The 17875-nt window shown below is 49.0% G+C and overlaps 1 protein-coding gene across 1 annotated transcript in view; it reads right to left on the bottom strand.

The window, feature by feature from the left end:
* Positions 1 to 17875, bottom strand: part of CHRNA5 (cholinergic receptor nicotinic alpha 5 subunit) — a 34609-nt gene that overhangs the window by 6342 nt on the left and 10392 nt on the right. The window contains 4 exon segments of the mRNA XM_038555927.1: positions 503 to 540; positions 542 to 613; positions 1830 to 1874; positions 5014 to 5165. Of these exon segments, the coding sequence (XP_038411855.1) occupies positions 503 to 540; positions 542 to 613; positions 1830 to 1874; positions 5014 to 5165 (307 nt within the window).

Consider the following 17875-nt stretch of genomic DNA (forward strand, 5'->3'; position numbering starts at 1 on the left):
AGGTAATCTGCCCAATATTTGGTCTGTTAAGTAGGAGGCTGAACAGAGATGCCAGGCTGCCTGTGTAAACCCCACCCCGCCACATGCAACTGTGTGATCTTGGACAAGGGCACAACACCCTCCCTCTCCTGTTCCTCATCCCTCAAAAACATTATTTTCACAATAGCAATGGGAATCCAATAAAGCACACGGCCAGGAACTGGGATGGGGTAACAACCCCAAGGGCTGGGATAACGGGACTGATTAGGGGTGACACCCCCCAACTTCCATACACTGTTCTGCGCTTTCCAGATGGTTCACAAGTTTTAAAAATCAAAGGACAAAAGAACACCTCAAAAGGGGGGTGAGGATCCACAGACCCTATTTGCAGGTTCGCAAAACACATAAGATCAAGTCATTTGATCTTACAGCTGGACGGTTTTCGAAAGGAAGAATCACTAGTGCCTAATAGAAATACAGTTTTCCTCTAAAAGCATAAAGCGGAATTTGGAATATGACTTACTTATCAAACAAAACGATGTCTGGGGTCCAGAGGGAGTCAGGAAGGGACGCGTATCACTTTTATTCCTCCGTAGTCACCAGGGCGCCATCTCAGTTTCACGTCCGTCCACTCCTTCAGAACAAACACGACAGCCTCAGCTGCCGATTGCAATGACATCGACCGTGAAGCATAGTAGAAACTATGCTTTTTGCCAAATCCAGAAATTCCAGACATAAAAGCATCTCTACTCGCCCTAGAGAAAACTCAGCTCCGTGTCTTTGTTGAGTGTGGAAGCACAGCCCCCCTCCAGTGTCTGCAGCCTTGGTGCTGGGAGACACAGATGAGGACCGTGGTGGGGGCGGTGGGGGGGTGCTCACAGCCGTGTCACCTGCTCCCCTCCCCCCGAGGACACACCCAGGGCTCTGGCCTGGCCACGGAAGAGCCGGCTGCAGTGTCCTTGGCTGGACGGGTCCATGCCAGGGGAACGGGACTCATCACACCCTCCACAGAGGTGAACACCTGTCCAGCCTCCACACAGGGACATTCTGTGATCATGCGAAGACGCACCCCCACAAAAGGGGGTGTGCCTTTTGGGAGTTAGGGTCGGGGAACCAGTAGTGGGTATTAACTTAGGGCTGATAAAGGAAGAGCAAAGGGAAGGACACAGCAGCACCTGAGTACAGAGGTCCGATGGCCCAGAGGAAAAAGGAGCCCTTCTTACAAAAGGGACTACGTGCGTAAGAATAATTGATTGCCTGTTTCCGTCTCACTCCAAGTAAGCGCCACAATCCTGGCAGCGGCCCAGGTGCTTGCTAAACCGGGGGCCTCCCCCTGCTTCTCTGACCTCCCCACAGTTGACTCACCTCTACCCACACTGGCCTGCTTGCTCCTCCTTCAACACACCAGGCGCACGGCAGCCGCAGGGCCTTTGCACTTGCTGGCCCCTCTCTGCCTGGATCGCTTCTCCCTGAGATACTCGCATGGCTCATTCTTCTCCTTGCTCAGACATTACCTTCTGAGTGATGCTCTCCCCAACTGTGCTGGTTAAAAGTACATCTCTGACACTACCTCGCCCTCGCTCCCAGTGAGCTTTCCTCCGAGCTTGTCAGCGTTAAGGTACAACACAGCCTCCTAGCTCCTTTCCCCCACGAGACAGACATTCCCGGGGGCCAGGACTTCTGCCCGGGAAACAGCGCCTGCAGGACAGCAGCCACCCCAGGACTCCCTGGTCGGATACGAGAGCCTCTGGCATCCTGCCCGTCCGCCAGACCACCTGCTTGTGTTTCTGAAAATCCTACAGTCGCAGCACCAGTGACCGCGTGGGTGACCTTTTGAATTTTATACACACCTGCTTCAACCAGACGTTTGTTGTCATTAACTGATTTTTCTCATCCTGTAAAACAAAAATTTAAATAAGGCTGATTTCAAGTACAGAAACAGTGATGCTTTAAATAAGGATTTTCAGTTTCCTGCACACACCCCCATCCACACCGTACCTACATCCTGCTCATCGATGCAGGTCTCTGGAAAAGCAGCATCACTTTTCCAGCCTAATTTCACATTTTCCTTTCAACATGCTCTGTATTTCAGATAAACTGCCCTGCAGGACACGCTGGCATCTTGGATGGAACGTTCAGGGACTCAGCTACTCTACGTCCTCAAACCCGAGACATGGTCTAAGGAACAAGCACAGCGTCACCGCGCACTTGGCACTCGAAGGAAGAAGCGGACAGCGAGTTGTGAATCGCCGTGAACTACGACACACGCGGTGATTGCAGAAGAGGCCGAAATGGGGGAAGGGGCCGGAGTCACACCTGTTCCCGCGTGTCCCCAGGCTGGAACCCTGCAGTGTTCTGTGCCCCGCCGAGCACAGGGCCGCATCGCTGACCTTGGCCGAGCTGAGGTCACTGCCCTGCGCTTGCACGGCCACTTTCCTGGCGAGCTGGGGTCTCAGCCACTTGCTGCTCACACCTCCCGGATGGAGCTTTGCTGAGACCGGCTTGTCACTGAGCTTTCGAGGCCTAATTAAAGTGACATCACTTCCGTCATTTTCCCTGAAATACCACGGAGCCAGTGGGACCAGTACAAGACCAGGTGATCGCCAGGTGCCAACCACAGACACCCACTGGCAGGACGGAACACCGGGTGGGGACATGCACAGCAGTGGGCGCAACCCATAGGCTGGGAGGGAGGATAGGGCTTCAGACGGCCCAGGGCCTGGCGGGACGCCTTCCATAGCAGGTGGGCGGCCCAGGAGAGGAGCGGGCAGAGGACAGAGGCCCTGAAGTCCAACTCGGGAACAATCTGGGGAGTGCAGCGTGGGCGTCACTCTTTCACGATGGTTCCAAAGGTCACCTGTCCTTGGAGAGGACCTGGGGGGACCCCCGGGGTGGCTCAGCGGTCGAGCATCTGCGTCCGGCTCAGGGCGTGACCCCGGGGTCCGGGGATCGAGTCCGCATCGGGCTCCTGGAGGGGAGCCTGCGTCTCCCTCTGCCCGTGTCTCTGCCTCTCTGTGTGTGTCTCTCATGAATGGATAAATAAAATCTTTAAGAAAAATTGTTTTAATTAAAAATAAAAGGAAATGACCTGGAGATTTTATCTAGTGCAGTTCCTTCATCACACAGATAGAGGAACCAGCCCAGGGGGGGAATGTGTGGAACCGCCCCGGCTGGTGGGAACCGGTTAGAATGGCAAGCTCCTGAGCTTAAGCCCCACAGCAGCGGCCCTACTGTCTGCCCCAAAGTCACACAGCATCAGAGTGAGTGCCGACTGCGCAGCATACCCCCGGGGCTAAAGCCCTAAATGCAGTCATGAATAACGGGGAAAGTTCTGGTAAACCTCTTACCCATGATGCCACAAGGCAGCAGGTCAGCTTTGAGAATCTAATGAAAACGATAGACCTTTTCCCCAGAAAAATGTGAACGCACACAAATTGTGCACCAGAGGCTAGGACCCAGTCGGCACCCGTGTCCTCCATGGGAACACAGATAAAGGAGTGATGCCTAAGTTCACAACTGGCCCCAAATGTGGGGCACAGCCCGACGCAAGGAGACCTCAGGTCCCAAGCATCTGTTACGTGTCAGCACCACGTACGATGGGACACAACCCAGAAGTACAAATGCAGGGCTGTCCCCAGGACACGGCGCCGTTGGCAGAGAAGCCACTGGGTGAAGGGGGGAGTGGGGGGGGCGCAGGGCGATGGTTTTGTGACCTGACGGTAAAGTCAGCAGCCACCAAATTCAGGCATTTGTCATTAATAATACAAATACACTCGTCATTTATAAAAGGAAATAATGGGAATTAACTTCTGCCAACAATAGAATATTTAAATAAGTCATAAACGGAACGTCGGATAGACATTAAAATTATATTTATGTATGAAGATTATGGAACGAGGCAGGCAACGCTCTTAATGTGACAAGAGGAGAGAAATGGGTGCTGGGCGGTGTTGACCACTAGACCGGGCACCTGAGGCCAATAGGACACCGCGTGCCCACAGTGGAATTAAGACTGTTTTTATTAATTTTTATTTATTTATGATAGTCACAGAGAGAGAGAGAGAGGCAGAGACATAGGCAGAGGGAGAAGCAGGCTCCATGCACCGGGAGCCCGATGTGGGATTCGATCCCAGGTCTCCAGGATTGTGCCCTGGGCCAAAGGCAGGCGCCAAACCGCTGCGCTACCCAGGTATCCCTTAAGACTGTTTTTAAAATTGTAAGGGAACAAAAAACAAGAGGGGAAAAAAGGCTTCATTGTGTCAAAATTAATATCCCAATTTGAAAATTTACACACAAACAACTGGCAAGAAATACAGCAAAATGTCACCATGGGTCATCTCCAGGGGGTGGAAACACAGTCTTTATTCCCTTATTTGTAGTCGTTTGTACTTTCCCGAGAGCCTTCTCGAACCCAGAGCTCTCTACAAACATCCTCACTGCTTCTCTAATTAGGAAATAAAGGCTCGTCTCTAACCGTCGCCGTCACTGTGGGCTCTGGGGACACATCAGGGAAAGGGCTAGTGACTGCCGTGATCAGAACAAGGAGAAACTAATGTCGACGTTGGCACGAGCTCTGGGTTCGAGAAGGGTCTCAGGACGGCGAGAACTTGTCGCGAGGGAACCCACGCTCCCTGGTGGGCGCCACGCGGCAGAGCCTCGGACGTGTCTGAGGCGTGAGACTGAAACGCTGACGGGCCAAGACGCTTTTTGTCCTAACAATATACAACTCTACTCTTGGACTCTTTCCTCTTTAAAATGTTGACTTTTTAAAATCATATTTTTAAAAAAATGTAATGAGAAGCTTCCATATAAAATGTTTCCTATCTTTGACCTTATTCAAAATAAACCTACAATAATTACCAGATCAGTGATTTATTTGTAAACTCCTCAATGTCATGCAAACAGTGCATCCCGGTGCCTGCGGCAATCACTCCTCCCTGCCCGGCCCCCTGGAAACCCTCGCTGCCCCCCACCCCGGGCCCACGGCGCCCCCGGAACCTCTGAAATGCAGCATGTGATGCCTGGCACACTTACCACATCCACTAGCTGAGATAGTGCAAGGCCAAACTTTATTTTTATTTTGTCATTCAGGTGTTCCACGGGACGAACCCATCTTTCGTAGTCTTGAAACAAATCCTTAAACAAACTGTCTTCGTGTTTTGCCACCAAGGATGGTTCAGCCAATCCTGCATAAAGATTTTTCAAAGTTAGTGTATTAGCTTCTCGCCCACTAAATACCTATGCTTTAAAAAATGTTCGGCTTTATAGGAATCAACCTATTATTTAGGCTATTTTTTTAAGATTTTATTTTTATTTATTTATCCATGAGAGACACAGAGATGCACAAAGAGAGGCAGAGACCCAGGCAGAGGGAGAAGCAGGCTCTATGCAGGGAGCCCGACGCAGGACTTGATCCCGGGACCCCAGGATCACACCCTGGGCCGAAGGTGGCACTAAACCACTGAGCCACCCAGGCTGCCCATATTTAGGCTATTAATAGAGCCTTTACAATAAAATATTGATACAAATGTTTATGATCAATAAGGGACACTGTGGCTTGGATATATCTCTTAGTAAAATCCGATTACTCATATGGAAATATGCTATGTTCCTTAGGAAACACTCAGTACTTTATACAGAATATTCTAACAAAAGCTTTTAAATAAGTTGCCAGGGCTCGAGGGGTTGCTTGGGGAAAAATTCCAAACCTAGAAAACAGAGACTTTGAGGTGCATTTACATCAACTGTAAATGTAAAATTAACAAATTTTCATTTACATGACTTTGCTATACAAACATATAAGCACTGGATGAATTATTCAGATGTCATACCTTTGTTGGCTATATGTTTGCAGACAGTTACCTTAGGGCCTGACACTTATAAGAGAGAGAGAAACAGGGATCCCTGGGTGGCGCAGCGGTTTGGCGCCTGCCTTTGGCCCAGGGCGCGATCCTGGAGACCCGGGATCGAGTCCCGCGTCGGGCTCCCGGTGCATGGAGCCTGCTTCTCCCTCTGCCTGTGTCTCTGCCTCTCTCTCTCTATCTGTGTGTGACTATCATAAATAAATAAAAATTAAAAAAAAAAAGAGAGAGAGAGAAACAGAATTTTTTATATTCTAGATGCCATGGCCGCGGAGCGGTTAGATTCCCTGGTCACCGTTATGTTTGTTCTTCTGCCAAGTTGGATTAAGCCTCTGAACAAACGAGAGTTTTCAGTGTTACGTGCTCCGAGTCCCTGTCAAGGGTCTGAAATGAGTGAAAGTCAAGCCTGACGTTTACCAGGACTCCCGATTTTACAAAGAAAAAGCATTCACTTGAACCAAAACATTGCTGGCTTATTTATGATGAGGGACGCACGCAGGACTCTGCAGGCACGAGGGGCCTTCTCCAACCTGACAGAAAACCAGCGCTTTCCCAAGACCTCGTGTCTTTATTAGACCGTGTTCCAGCGGGAGGAAGCCCGCCCCGGCGCCCCTGCCCCGTCCACCCGTCAAGAGTGCAGCACACTCCTCTCTGGCTCCCCTGGTGAGTTAGGAAACTCGATTTAATCTGTAAATACCATAGACCTTGAACCTGCTTCCCATAAAAGACTCCTTATGTGAAAATGCACAGCGTTGGAGAGATTCCAATTCAACTGGAATGTTATGCACTGGAGAGTCATTCGTTTTATTTATTTATTTTTTTGAGTCGTTCGTTTTAATGTTTAAGAGCCGTTAATTCAATAGCATTACTCTCTCCTCTCCTACTCCTGCTTAAAATTTTTATAGCCTCTGAAACACCAAAAGTTTGAGGTTGTTTGAAAGATAAAAATGACAAATAAAATGCATTTTAATAGCATCTAAGAACCTTTTGCCTTAGGGAAAAAGATGCTAGCTTGATTCGCCACCTCGAATCCTGTTTGAAAGAAAGTAGGTGGGGTATAAATAATACATTGACAAATTAATTCTAACATTCCCTCTAACGACAATCCTTAAGATGCAGCCTCAAAAATATCTTCCTAGTATATCCAATATTAGAAATACTATTTCCTCAACACAATTTTATGGAAATAGTGAGTGCTAATGTCAGTGATGTTTTAGCACAAAACCTTAATCATGCAAATTCTAGGTAGAGGATTTTTAGCCGGTTCTAAATCTTTTTAAGTTTATGCTGCTCATAAGCTTAAATTTAAGCTCAGAATGCTTAAAGGAGAGGAGGATACGTGATGGGAGATGCCATGCCATAGGGCTGGTTAGTGGCAGAGCTCTGAAGGGCCCCCAGGGCTCCGCTCCACCTCTTACACCTCTCATGTGAACATTTTCCATCCTGAGACTTTATCAAAGTGCTTAATTAGTGTCACACTCCCTGACAGCTCCAGCCCATACTAATTTTTGCTCACTCATTCAACAAATGTTTCTTGGACAAGTGCCTCATACTAGGCACTGTGCCCAGTACCAGGCACACAGGGATAAACACAGTCCAGCAGGAAAGATCGACACAGTGCACGTGGTGCTACTAAGTTCGATAGAAACTGAATTCAAACTTGAATATGCTTTTCAAAAAGTTGTTCTGCACAGTTAACATTTGCTCATTTATTTCCACTCAAAATAAATAATTTAAATCAATTACTTTCAACCTCAGTTCCTTGGAATCCCAGGGCATTTATTTTTCATACTATTTTTCACCAAGATCGTATATTATTTGACATATACTGCTCTGTGTTCTTTTCCAGTTATGTCACGTAAGTCTTGGGTCTCCAAAGAAATCAATGCCCTAAAAGGTAGAAATAATTTCTATACTTTGGCACCTCTACAGTCCTAAGTATAATGCTGATCACAACAGTCACTTTAATACATTTTAGTTTTCTGTCCTGACTTAAAAAGAGGGACCTGGGAGAAAATATTTGTAGATCATTTATCTGATAAGGGGTGTGTACCAAGACTATATAAAAAACTATTACAAATCAATGATAAAAAGATACAACAACCCAATTTTCAAATGGGTTACTGATCTGAACAGACCTTTCTCCAAAGAACAGCCAGTAAGTGTCTGAAAAGATATTCAACCCCTTTACCCATCAGAAAAATGCCGATCAAAGCTATAATGAGGGGTGCCTGGCCGGCTCAGTTGATGGAGCGGCGACTCTTGATCTTGGGGTCATGAGTTCAAGTCTCATATTGGGTATAGAAACAGTAAATAAATAAATAAATAAATAAATAAATAAATAAATAAATATTTAAAAAAAACCTACAGTGAGTTATCGTTTCACACCCAATACAATGGTTATGATTGAAAACAGAGATAACAATTGTTGAGAAGGATGTGGAGAAATTGGGACCCTTGTACACTCCTGGTAGGAGTGTAACATGGTGTGATTGCTTTGGAAAACATTTAATAGTCCCTTAAAAAGTTAACTATAGGGTTACGATAGACCTAGCAATTCTACTCTCAGTACATACCCAAGAGAATGAAAACAGCTGTCCACCCAAAACTTGCACATGAACATTCACAGCGGCATTTTTCATAATAGCTAAAAGGTGGAAACAACCCAGATGCCTATTAAATGATAAATGGATAGATGAAATGTGGAATACCCAATGGAATATTATTTTGTCATTAAAATGAATTAATGAGGGGATCCCTGGGTGGCTCAGCAGTTTAGCACCTTCCTTCAGCCCAGGGCCTGATCCTGGGGTCCCGGGATCGAGTCCCACGTCAGGCTCCCTGCATGGGGTCCTTCTCCCTCTGCCTGTGTCTCTGCCTCTCTCTTCTCTCTGTGTGTCTCTCATGAATAAATAAATAAAATCTTAAAAAAAAATAAAATGAATTAATGACGCATGCTAGAACATGGATGTACCTTTTAAATATTATGCTAAGTAAAAGAAGCCAGTCACAAAGACTGTAAATTATGATTCCACCTACATGAACTATCCAGAAAAGGCAAATCAAGAGATGCAGAAAAGTAGATTGGTGGTTGCCTGGTAGGGGCTGGGGGTGGGGGGGTGGAGATAATGTTCAAACATCAATTTTGGTGACAGTCACACTAGCCTAAATATACTAAAAATCACTGGATCATGTACTTTAAATAGGTGAGTTGTCTGGTGCATAAATGACATCTTGATAATCTGTGACCAAAAGGAGGACGTCTTCACAACTGAGCTAAGGCGAGCAGGTACGTGGACAACACAGCACTGATCAGAGCTGAGAAAACGTGACAAACATGTGGATATGACCTTCAGAAAAATTATACCACAACATTTCCTTGGAAAATAACAAAGATAAAAAACTATGTGTGCAATGCCAGTGCATTTATTTTCCTTATTTCTTTGTAATGTTTTATACCTTTCCTAGTAATGGTCTATTTTTTAAATTAAGACCTCATTCCTCTTGTGGGTGCCTGGGTGGCTCAGTCACTGAAGTGCCTGCCTTCTGCTCAGGCCGTGGTCTCGAGGTCCTGGGATTGGGTACAGCACTGGGCTCCCTGCTCAGCAGTGAGTCTGCGTCTCCCTCTGTCTCAAGTAAATAAATAAAATCTTAAAAAAAAAAGAAAAAAAAAAGACTTCATTCCTTTCCCACCCCCCCCAAAAAAATACTGATGAATTCTATCAAACATTCAAAGAAGAATTAATATCAATCCTTCTCAAATTCTTCCAAAATATAGAGGAGGAAAAAACACGTTCAAACTCATTCTACGAGGCCGGCATTACCCTGAAACCAAAACCACACAAGGATTAAAAAGAGAATTCACAGAAAAGAGAATTACGGGCTACTATCCCTGATCAACACAGATGCAATAATTCTCAACTATATATTAGCAAACCAAATCAACACACCAAAAGGGTCATTCAACGTGATCGAGGGGGGATTTCTCCCAGGGACGCAAGGATGCTTTAAAATCCACAAATCAGGGCAGCCCCGGTGGTGCAGCGGATTAGCGCTGCCTGCAGCCCAGGGTGTGATCTGGAAACCCTGGATCAAGTCCCACGTCATGCTCTCTGCATGGAGCCTGCTTCTCCCTCTGCCTGTGTCTCTGCCTCTCTCTCTCTCTTTCTCTGCATCTCTATGAATAAATAAATAAAATCTTTAAAAAAAAATCCACAAACCAGTCTGTGTGATACACCAGTTAACAAAATGAAGGATAAAAATCATAGGATCCTCGCAATAGAGGATGCAGAAAAGCACTTGACCAACTTCAATATCCACTCACGATAAAGCCTCGTAACAAAGTGGACACCGAGGAAATCTGCCTCAGCATAGTAAAGGCCGTACGGCCCACGGCTAAGAGCACAATCAACGGTGAGAAGCTGAGAGCCGTTCCTCAGGCCAGGGACAGACAGGGATGCCCACTCTTACCACTTTTATCCAACACAGACCGGAGTCCTAGCCAGAGCAGTGAAGCAGGAATAAGAAATAAGAGGTATCTGGGTGGCTCAGTCGGTTAAGTGTCTGACTCTCGGTTTTGGCTCAAATCATAATCTCAGGGACCTGCAAGCGAGCCCCACTCACCAGGACCCCGAGGGAATTGTACCAAAGGAAATAAGTCAAAGGTGGATGGCGTACAATGTCACTTAAATGGAATATCTATTTTAAAAAGCTCACAAATGCCGAGAACAGCTTGGTGGTTGACAGAGGCAAGGGGGTGATGGGTGAACAAAGTGGGTAAAGGGGATCAAGAAGTACAAAGTTTAGTCATAAAATAAATGTCACAGTGACGTAATACACAGCCTGGTGACAATACCGTGTTGCATATTTGAAGGTTGCTAAGAAAGTGGACCTCGAGGGCAGCCCGGGTGGCTCAGCCCAGGCCGAGACCCCGGGGTCCCGTGATCGAGTCCCACGTCGGGCTCCCTGCACGGGGCCTGCTCCTCCCTCTGCCTGAGTCTCTGCCTCTCTCTCTCTCTCTCTCTCATGAATGAATAAAGTCTTAAAAAAAAAAAAAAAAAAGGGAAGTTGACCCTGAAAGTTCTCATCGGAAGGAAAAAAATGTTTTTAAAAGAAGAAAAACTGTGAGCATGTATGGTAAAGGATGTTAACGAGACCTATTGTGATCATAAAAAATAATTTAAAAACTGCTTTTCAGAGATTATCTTACAGAACAGTTCAAGGTTCATGGCAAGTTTGGGGGGAAGGTAAAGAGATTTCCATGTCCGCCCTGCCCGTGAGGACATCCCCCAGCAGAGTGGGGGGACACCTGGGGCAGCTGATGAGCCTACACCGTCGCATCGTTGCTACCCGAAGTCCAGAGCCTGCACTCCCCCTGCGTCACCCCTGGCGTCACAGGATCCCCGGGTGTGTGGGAGCGTGTGTCACACGCCCGGCCCATTCATCCCTCCACGCCCAGCACACCCCCACCAGCCGCTCACCCCCTTCCCCTCCCCCTTAGTTTTACATTAGGCAGCCTGCTTTCGAGAACTATTGTAATAAATAGAAAATGACACGTGTCATAGTGTGGAGGTCTGTGTCCCCCTAGAGTTCATGTTGAAGCCCAAGCCCCCAGGGCCTGGAGTGGTGCCCGAGGCACGGGGCAGAGAGGGCGAACGGTGCCTGGGGTGGGGGGGGAGCGTCCATGCGGGGCCCCCCCGCCAGTGACCACAGCCTCCTCCCTGGGTCACAGCCGCAGGGCCGCCTGTCTGCTGCATTTTGCTACATCAGCCCGAAGGGCCGGGGCAGCACAGGAGGGCTAAAGGTCACGACACATTTTTGCCACCTTGACAGCAAACGTGCAGATGTCCTTCATAAGGGAAGAGGCTACAGTCTGAAAGGCTGTCATCTGCCCACCAGGGGCTGACCTGTCACCAGGTCTGAAGACAGAAGAGTCGTCAAAGCCTGGGTTTTTCTGCATCAACTGATTCCACCTGTTTGGGGTAAGTACCAGTTAGCAGAACCTGCCATCCAGGCCAGTCCTCTCTCCTCTCACTCAGGAGGTCTGAGGTCCTAGCGACTGAAAGGAGACGACTCTGCAGGCGCTTAAATCCTGACTCATCCAGGCACTCAGCAGTTTAGCGCCGCCTTCGGCCCAGGGCGTGATCCTGGGTCCCGGGATCGAGTCCCGCGTCGGGCTCCCTGCATGGAGCCTGCTTCTCCCTCTGCCTGGGTCTCTGCCTCTCTCTCTCTTTCTCTCTCTCTCTGTCTATCATGAATAAATCAATAAATAAATCTTAAAAAAAATAAAATAAATAAAATGGCCAACAAGCAGTGAGAAGATCATCGTCACTGATCATGAGACAAATGCAAATCAAAATCACAAAGTGTCACCCACACCCATTAGGATAGCTACTGTCACTTAACAAAACAAAACAAAACAAATGTGTTGGAGAGAATGGGGAGGCTGGACCCCTCGCGCCCTTTCGTGGGAAGGTGAAATGACGCAGGATTGTGGAAAATAGTGTGGAGGTTTCTCAAAACATTAAAGACAGAGTTACGGGATTGTCCGCAAATCCCCCTTCCGGGCATATCTTCCAAAGAACTGAAAGCAGGGTGTTGAGGAGCGTATTTGCACAGCCGTGTGCGCAGCAGCATCATGCACGAGAGCCAAGGGATAGGAAGCAACCCAATGTCCACCTGCAGGTGGAGGGGCCAGTGTGGGCCACACACCCCCTGACCGTCACTCGGCACCCGCTACAGAGTCTGGAGGCTGTGGTCACGCTCCGTGAAACGCGTGAGTCAATGAAGGGCAAACACTGCTTGATTCTGCGAACACGAGGTGTCTAGAGTAAAGTCACAGACGCGGAAAGCAGCGTGTGGCGACGGGGACAGGGACAGGGAGGGCAGACGTGGGACAGTTTGTTTATCTGAGGGAGCGAGTGAGCGTGAGCAGGGGGAGGGCACAGGCGGGGGGAGAAGCAGGCTCCACGCAGGGAGCCCGCCACGGGGCTCGATCCCAGGACCCCGGAGTCACGGCCTGGGCCGAAGGTGGCGCTGAACCGCTGGGCCACCTGGGCTGCCCAAGTTTTCTCTTTATTCAAGAAAATAACCAGAGAGGCCAACTGTCTTCGGAAAACAAGTGCTTTCAGGGCTGGACTCCTGGGTGGAGTCTCACGGTGGAATAAGCCCGGGCCACGGGGAGCAGATCACGGGCCGGGTGAAATCCGATTTCCAAAGACCCATGGTTTCGCCGTCCTTCCTGGGCGTAGGTGTGACATCCCCACATCTGGAGACGGATTTACCCGCCACTTGCTTTGCTTTCGAGAACTATTGTAATAAATAGAAAATGACACGTGTCATAGTGTGGATGTCTGTGTCCCCCTAGAGTTCATGTTGAAGCCCAAGCCCCCAGGGCCTGGAGTGGTGCCCGAGGCACGGGGCAGAGAGGGCGAGTCATCAAAGGGCATCCGTACAAAACTGCGCCTGATGGGGCCGGTGGCCTCCCTGGCCTCTACCTGCTACACACTCCCTCCCCACAGTGTAACACCCGGAAATGCCTCCAGCTGTTGCAAAGGTCCTGGGGGCTGAGAGGGGGCTGAGTGGGGAAGGGTGTTGCAAAACTACTCGGGTTGAGAACCACTGGTCCAACCTAAGTAGCACAGGTAGAGCTAGGACCCAGGTTCACTTCTGCTTTTTCTCAAAATAAAACTTTAATTACAAAGTAACTAAATACTACATGAGCATTGCCAAGATTCAATCCGGAAGAACTCATCGAGTAGCATCTGTCCTCCTCCCCGCCTCCCTTCCTGCAAGGGTAACCACTGTGAGGTGTGATGTGCAGACACTTTTACACACACATGCACAAGGAGCAAACGTTTTGCTCTTCTCAAGCTCTGGGGCCTCTGTTTTCATCCCGGAGTACACGTCAGTCCGAGCCTCTCTGTCCCCACTCCTCCACGAGCTGCAGAGAGGGCTGTGTTCTGAGTCTATCGTGATTTAAGCTTTTCCCCATCAATGGGCATTCACACAGTCTTCAATTCTGGGTTATTTCTAACCATGCTACAATGAGGAAAATGCCGTGTTAGCATCCTTATACATCTATTTTCCCACACTTATATAAGGATTCCCGTGGCACCGACTTCTTAGAACTGCTGAGTCAAAGGTATACACGTTTTAAATTTTGCTGGGTACTGCCAATAGCCCCCCTCCTCCTTCACTGGCTGCCACAAGAAGGAAATAAGGGAATGCCCCTAAAGAGGCTTGTACGAGTACATACAATGTATTATATAATACTATGCCCCCAGTGCACGGTTCAAGGCATTATTGGGGCAGTTAATTCACTTTTCTAAGTCTCCTTGTTTTATTTTTTAAAAAAATGACTTCTATTCCTTTTTTTTTAAAAAAAAAAAACAATCTTCTTTGCAGGAATTCTAGGTTGGTTGGTTTAAGCAATAGCAAGATCAAGCACTGAACATAATTCTTTTGCAAATGAGGAGAAATGTGTTCTGTATCCAACTGCCACAACACAACAGATAAGTATGCGTACCAGTCATTATTTTAAGAATTAAGGATGAAATGTGGAGGATTTTTTTCACTTCGGGATTTTCATCACACCTTCTATTGATTCTTACAACAGCATTATGGGATAAAGCTTCTCTGTAACTGATACGCTTTAGTAAACCTGACTTAACATATTTCCTGGACTCTTGGAACACCTGCAGTAAGACAATGACCTTAGACAGTGTTAAATTTAGGTCCGGTCAATAGTCCTCAAGGAGAGGAGACATCGGACACAGAGGAGACAGGGTGAGAATCAGCCCAGGTATGCCCAGGGCCCGCCGTCTGAGTCGGCCGCACAGCCCGCGGCAGCTGGTACGTCGATAGCACCCTAGGTCAGGACGCGCGGTGGCACGTGCCATTGCCGCCTTTGCTATGGTCTGGGTGACCGTGGTGAGGCTGTTGCACACGCCCCCCCTTAGAGTTGTCCGAGTGAGCACGGAGGGCTCGAAGGACGGCAGCGGAGTGTGAGGAGGGAGGACAGAGCTCGTTTTCTTAGTTTCTACTGGTCTTACATTGATGGGCTACAGTTCACTCAAATTCACCATTTCCATAATCATTGCCATTGGATTCTCCCGAAAATCCGCCCAATTGATAGGAATGGGAAGACGTCTACAGGTGTGCTGGTCATGTGGAGCTCCAGGCCAGCGGCACCCGCGTCCCCTGAGCACCTTAGGGGTGCTCGGCCCTGCCTCCAGCCTGTGGAACCAGCATCTGGGGCCTCGCCACCCCCTGCAGATTGCAGCCCACACCACCTGGAAGCCATAGTCCGCAAGACTTACCGCAATGACTCTCCAGGGGCAGGGGTGAGACCAATTCTGTCCCTTAAGGCCCATCAGACTGTATCTGGAGACATTTTTTGGTGGGTGCCACGGGCATCGTGGCTAGAGGCCAGACATGCTGCCAAACAATTTACAACACGCAGGAAGCTTCATGTAACAAGGAATTTTCCAGCTCCAATATCAGGGGTTGAGAGACCCTGACTTAGAGAAAAAAAAGCTTTGCCTGATTCTACATATATGCTGTTGATCATAAAGTAAAAAAAATAAAATAAAATATCCAAAGTCCATACTGTGAGGTTCAGGTTCAAGACAGTGATGTACGTAGGGGCTCCTGACTCACCTCCTCCCGCAGACATACTGGGTCTATAACCACACACGGGACAAGCTCCTCCTAAGTAACCCAGATGGCTGCTGAGTGTGACTACACATCAGACACTGGGGAGACCACCACCTTAAAGCAGGCAGGACGCCATAAGCCGCACCCTGCAGGGCAACCCATAACTAAGAGAAAACTCAAAACCCAGGCCCGCCCCCCAAGGAGCCAGGGATTCAAAACCCACACCGCCGGGCACCTTAACGTTTAAGACCTGCAAGTGAGAAATGAGCCCTAACATCCAACTTTGAGGACCAAGAGGGCTCACGTCCCGGGCCCGAGAGGCCATGAGAAGCTGGAAGATGGCTCTCAGGCCCGCAACTCACCAGCTGGCCAAAGTGAAGGGGCGTCTCCAGACGCAGACTTTGGCCTGAGTCCCCCACACCTGGAGGCCATGGCCACAGCCCCGGGACGGGCACCACTCAGGTCACCTCTGTGGCCATCAGAGCACCAGTACTCATGCCTGCACATGCGTCTGGTCCCCTGACTTCTGTGGCGCCCGGCAGGGGATGCTCCTTGACTACCTGACTCCTGGTCCCATGGGACTGCAACAACTGGTGCCACCCAAAAAGGGGCTTGCACCCCTGTCTGTCGCCCTGACTTTCGCAGCTGCTGACAAGGGACGTCTCTTCACCACTGGTCACTGGCGGCCAGTGGGGCTTGTGCTGGTGGGTCCCACAGGACCGTGTGCACTGGAGAAAGAGCTCACAAACAGCCTCCGTCCCCAGGGCACAGCAAGGGGCAAGGCACCAGGAGCTCAGTCTCTGTGGAGGAGGCCTACTAGCTAACCATCGTGGCTCTGGCCTGATGGGCACATTTCTAATTAAACTCTCATCCAGGGGCTGACTGTGAACTTTTCTGGACCCCCAGAGAGTAGACACTGCTTGCTCTCTCCCTGTCACGCTCTGGAGGACCAGGGTCTCCTGGAAGGAGGCTTTACAAATGACTAGTGTCCTGTTTTTTACATCTGGTGCCCGTGTCTGCAGCTGCTGCCCAGAGAATGCCCCTTGACCATATGGCTCAGGAGATGGCTGGGGGAGGGGTGGAGGGTGCCGCTCTCCTGGGTCCCCTGGGACTGGCAATTGAAGAACCAGTTCCTGGAGGGCACCACCCCCGGGCATGGCCCAGACAGCAGACTGAGACAGACAGACACACACCCCCAGCTGGTCTTTCTGTGAAGGCGCTCTCTAACTCCTCTGGATCTTTGCCCTCAAGGGCAGGCTTCAGGGTTAGCATAAATCCAGTGGACTGTGGGGGATCCCAGCCAACACAAGCTGTGGACACCACGTTGGTGCTCTCCTCCTGCCTTGCTCCAACTGCCAGCATCGCTCAGGAAAGCCTTTATATACTTGTTGGGAGCTTAGGCTTTGCAGCTGCCCCCCAGTGGATAACTGCCAGGTCACCTGGCCACTAGGGTTCGCTCTTGCGGTCCCACACAACTCTACATATTAGCATGCTTTTATTTATTTATTTATTTTAAGATTTATTTATTTTAGAGAGTGAGCAGGAGTGAGGGAGGGGCAGAGGAAGAGGAAGAGAGACTCTCAAGCAGATTCCCTGCCCAGCCTAGAGCCCAATGCAGGGCCCAATCTCATGATGCCAAGATCACGACCTGAGTTGAAAGCAAGAGTCAGAAAGATGCTCAACGGACTACACCACCCAGGGGCCCCTATGTTAGCAGACTTTTAAAAGCTGCCACCTGGGGGCACCTGGCTGGCTCAATCAGTAGACTGTGTGACTCCTGACCTGTGCTTGTGAGTTCCAGCCCCATGCTGGGCATAGAGCCTACTTTAAATGAATGAGTGAATGAATAAAGCTGCTACCTGAGGGTCTAGCTACCAAACACCCTGAATCCAGGTACTAATATCCTCCCTTAGGTAGACTGACAGGTCTTGGAACATCTTCACCTACTGGAAGCTATTAAAAATATAACAGGCTGGGACGTCTGGGTGGCTCAGAGGTTGAGCGCCCGCCTTGGGCCCAGGATGTGACCCCGGGGTCCCGGGATCGAGACCCGCATCCGGCTCCCTGCGTGGAGCCTGCTTTTCCCTCTGCCTGTGTCTCTGCCTCTCTCTGTGTGTCTCTCATGAATAAATAAATAAAAAATCTTAAAAAGAAAAATTCTAAAAAAAAAAATATATATATATATAAATAACAGGCTGCTTGGACATGCACAAAGGTTTGAGAGCCAACAAAGAACTGGGCAGGGTTGAATGACAAGGTTCACCTTCTACACAGGCCCCTCCTTCAAGACTAGGACAGGTGTTTGTTCAACTACAGACACCAACACGGAGAGTCAAGCTAGGGCTCCCTGCATGGAGCCTGCTTCTCCCTCTGCCTGT

The sequence above is a fragment of the Canis lupus genome, chromosome 13 (genome assembly GCF_011100685.1).
Source record: "Canis lupus familiaris isolate Mischka breed German Shepherd chromosome 13, alternate assembly UU_Cfam_GSD_1.0, whole genome shotgun sequence".
NCBI classification, from domain to species: Eukaryota; Metazoa; Chordata; class Mammalia; order Carnivora; family Canidae; genus Canis; species Canis lupus.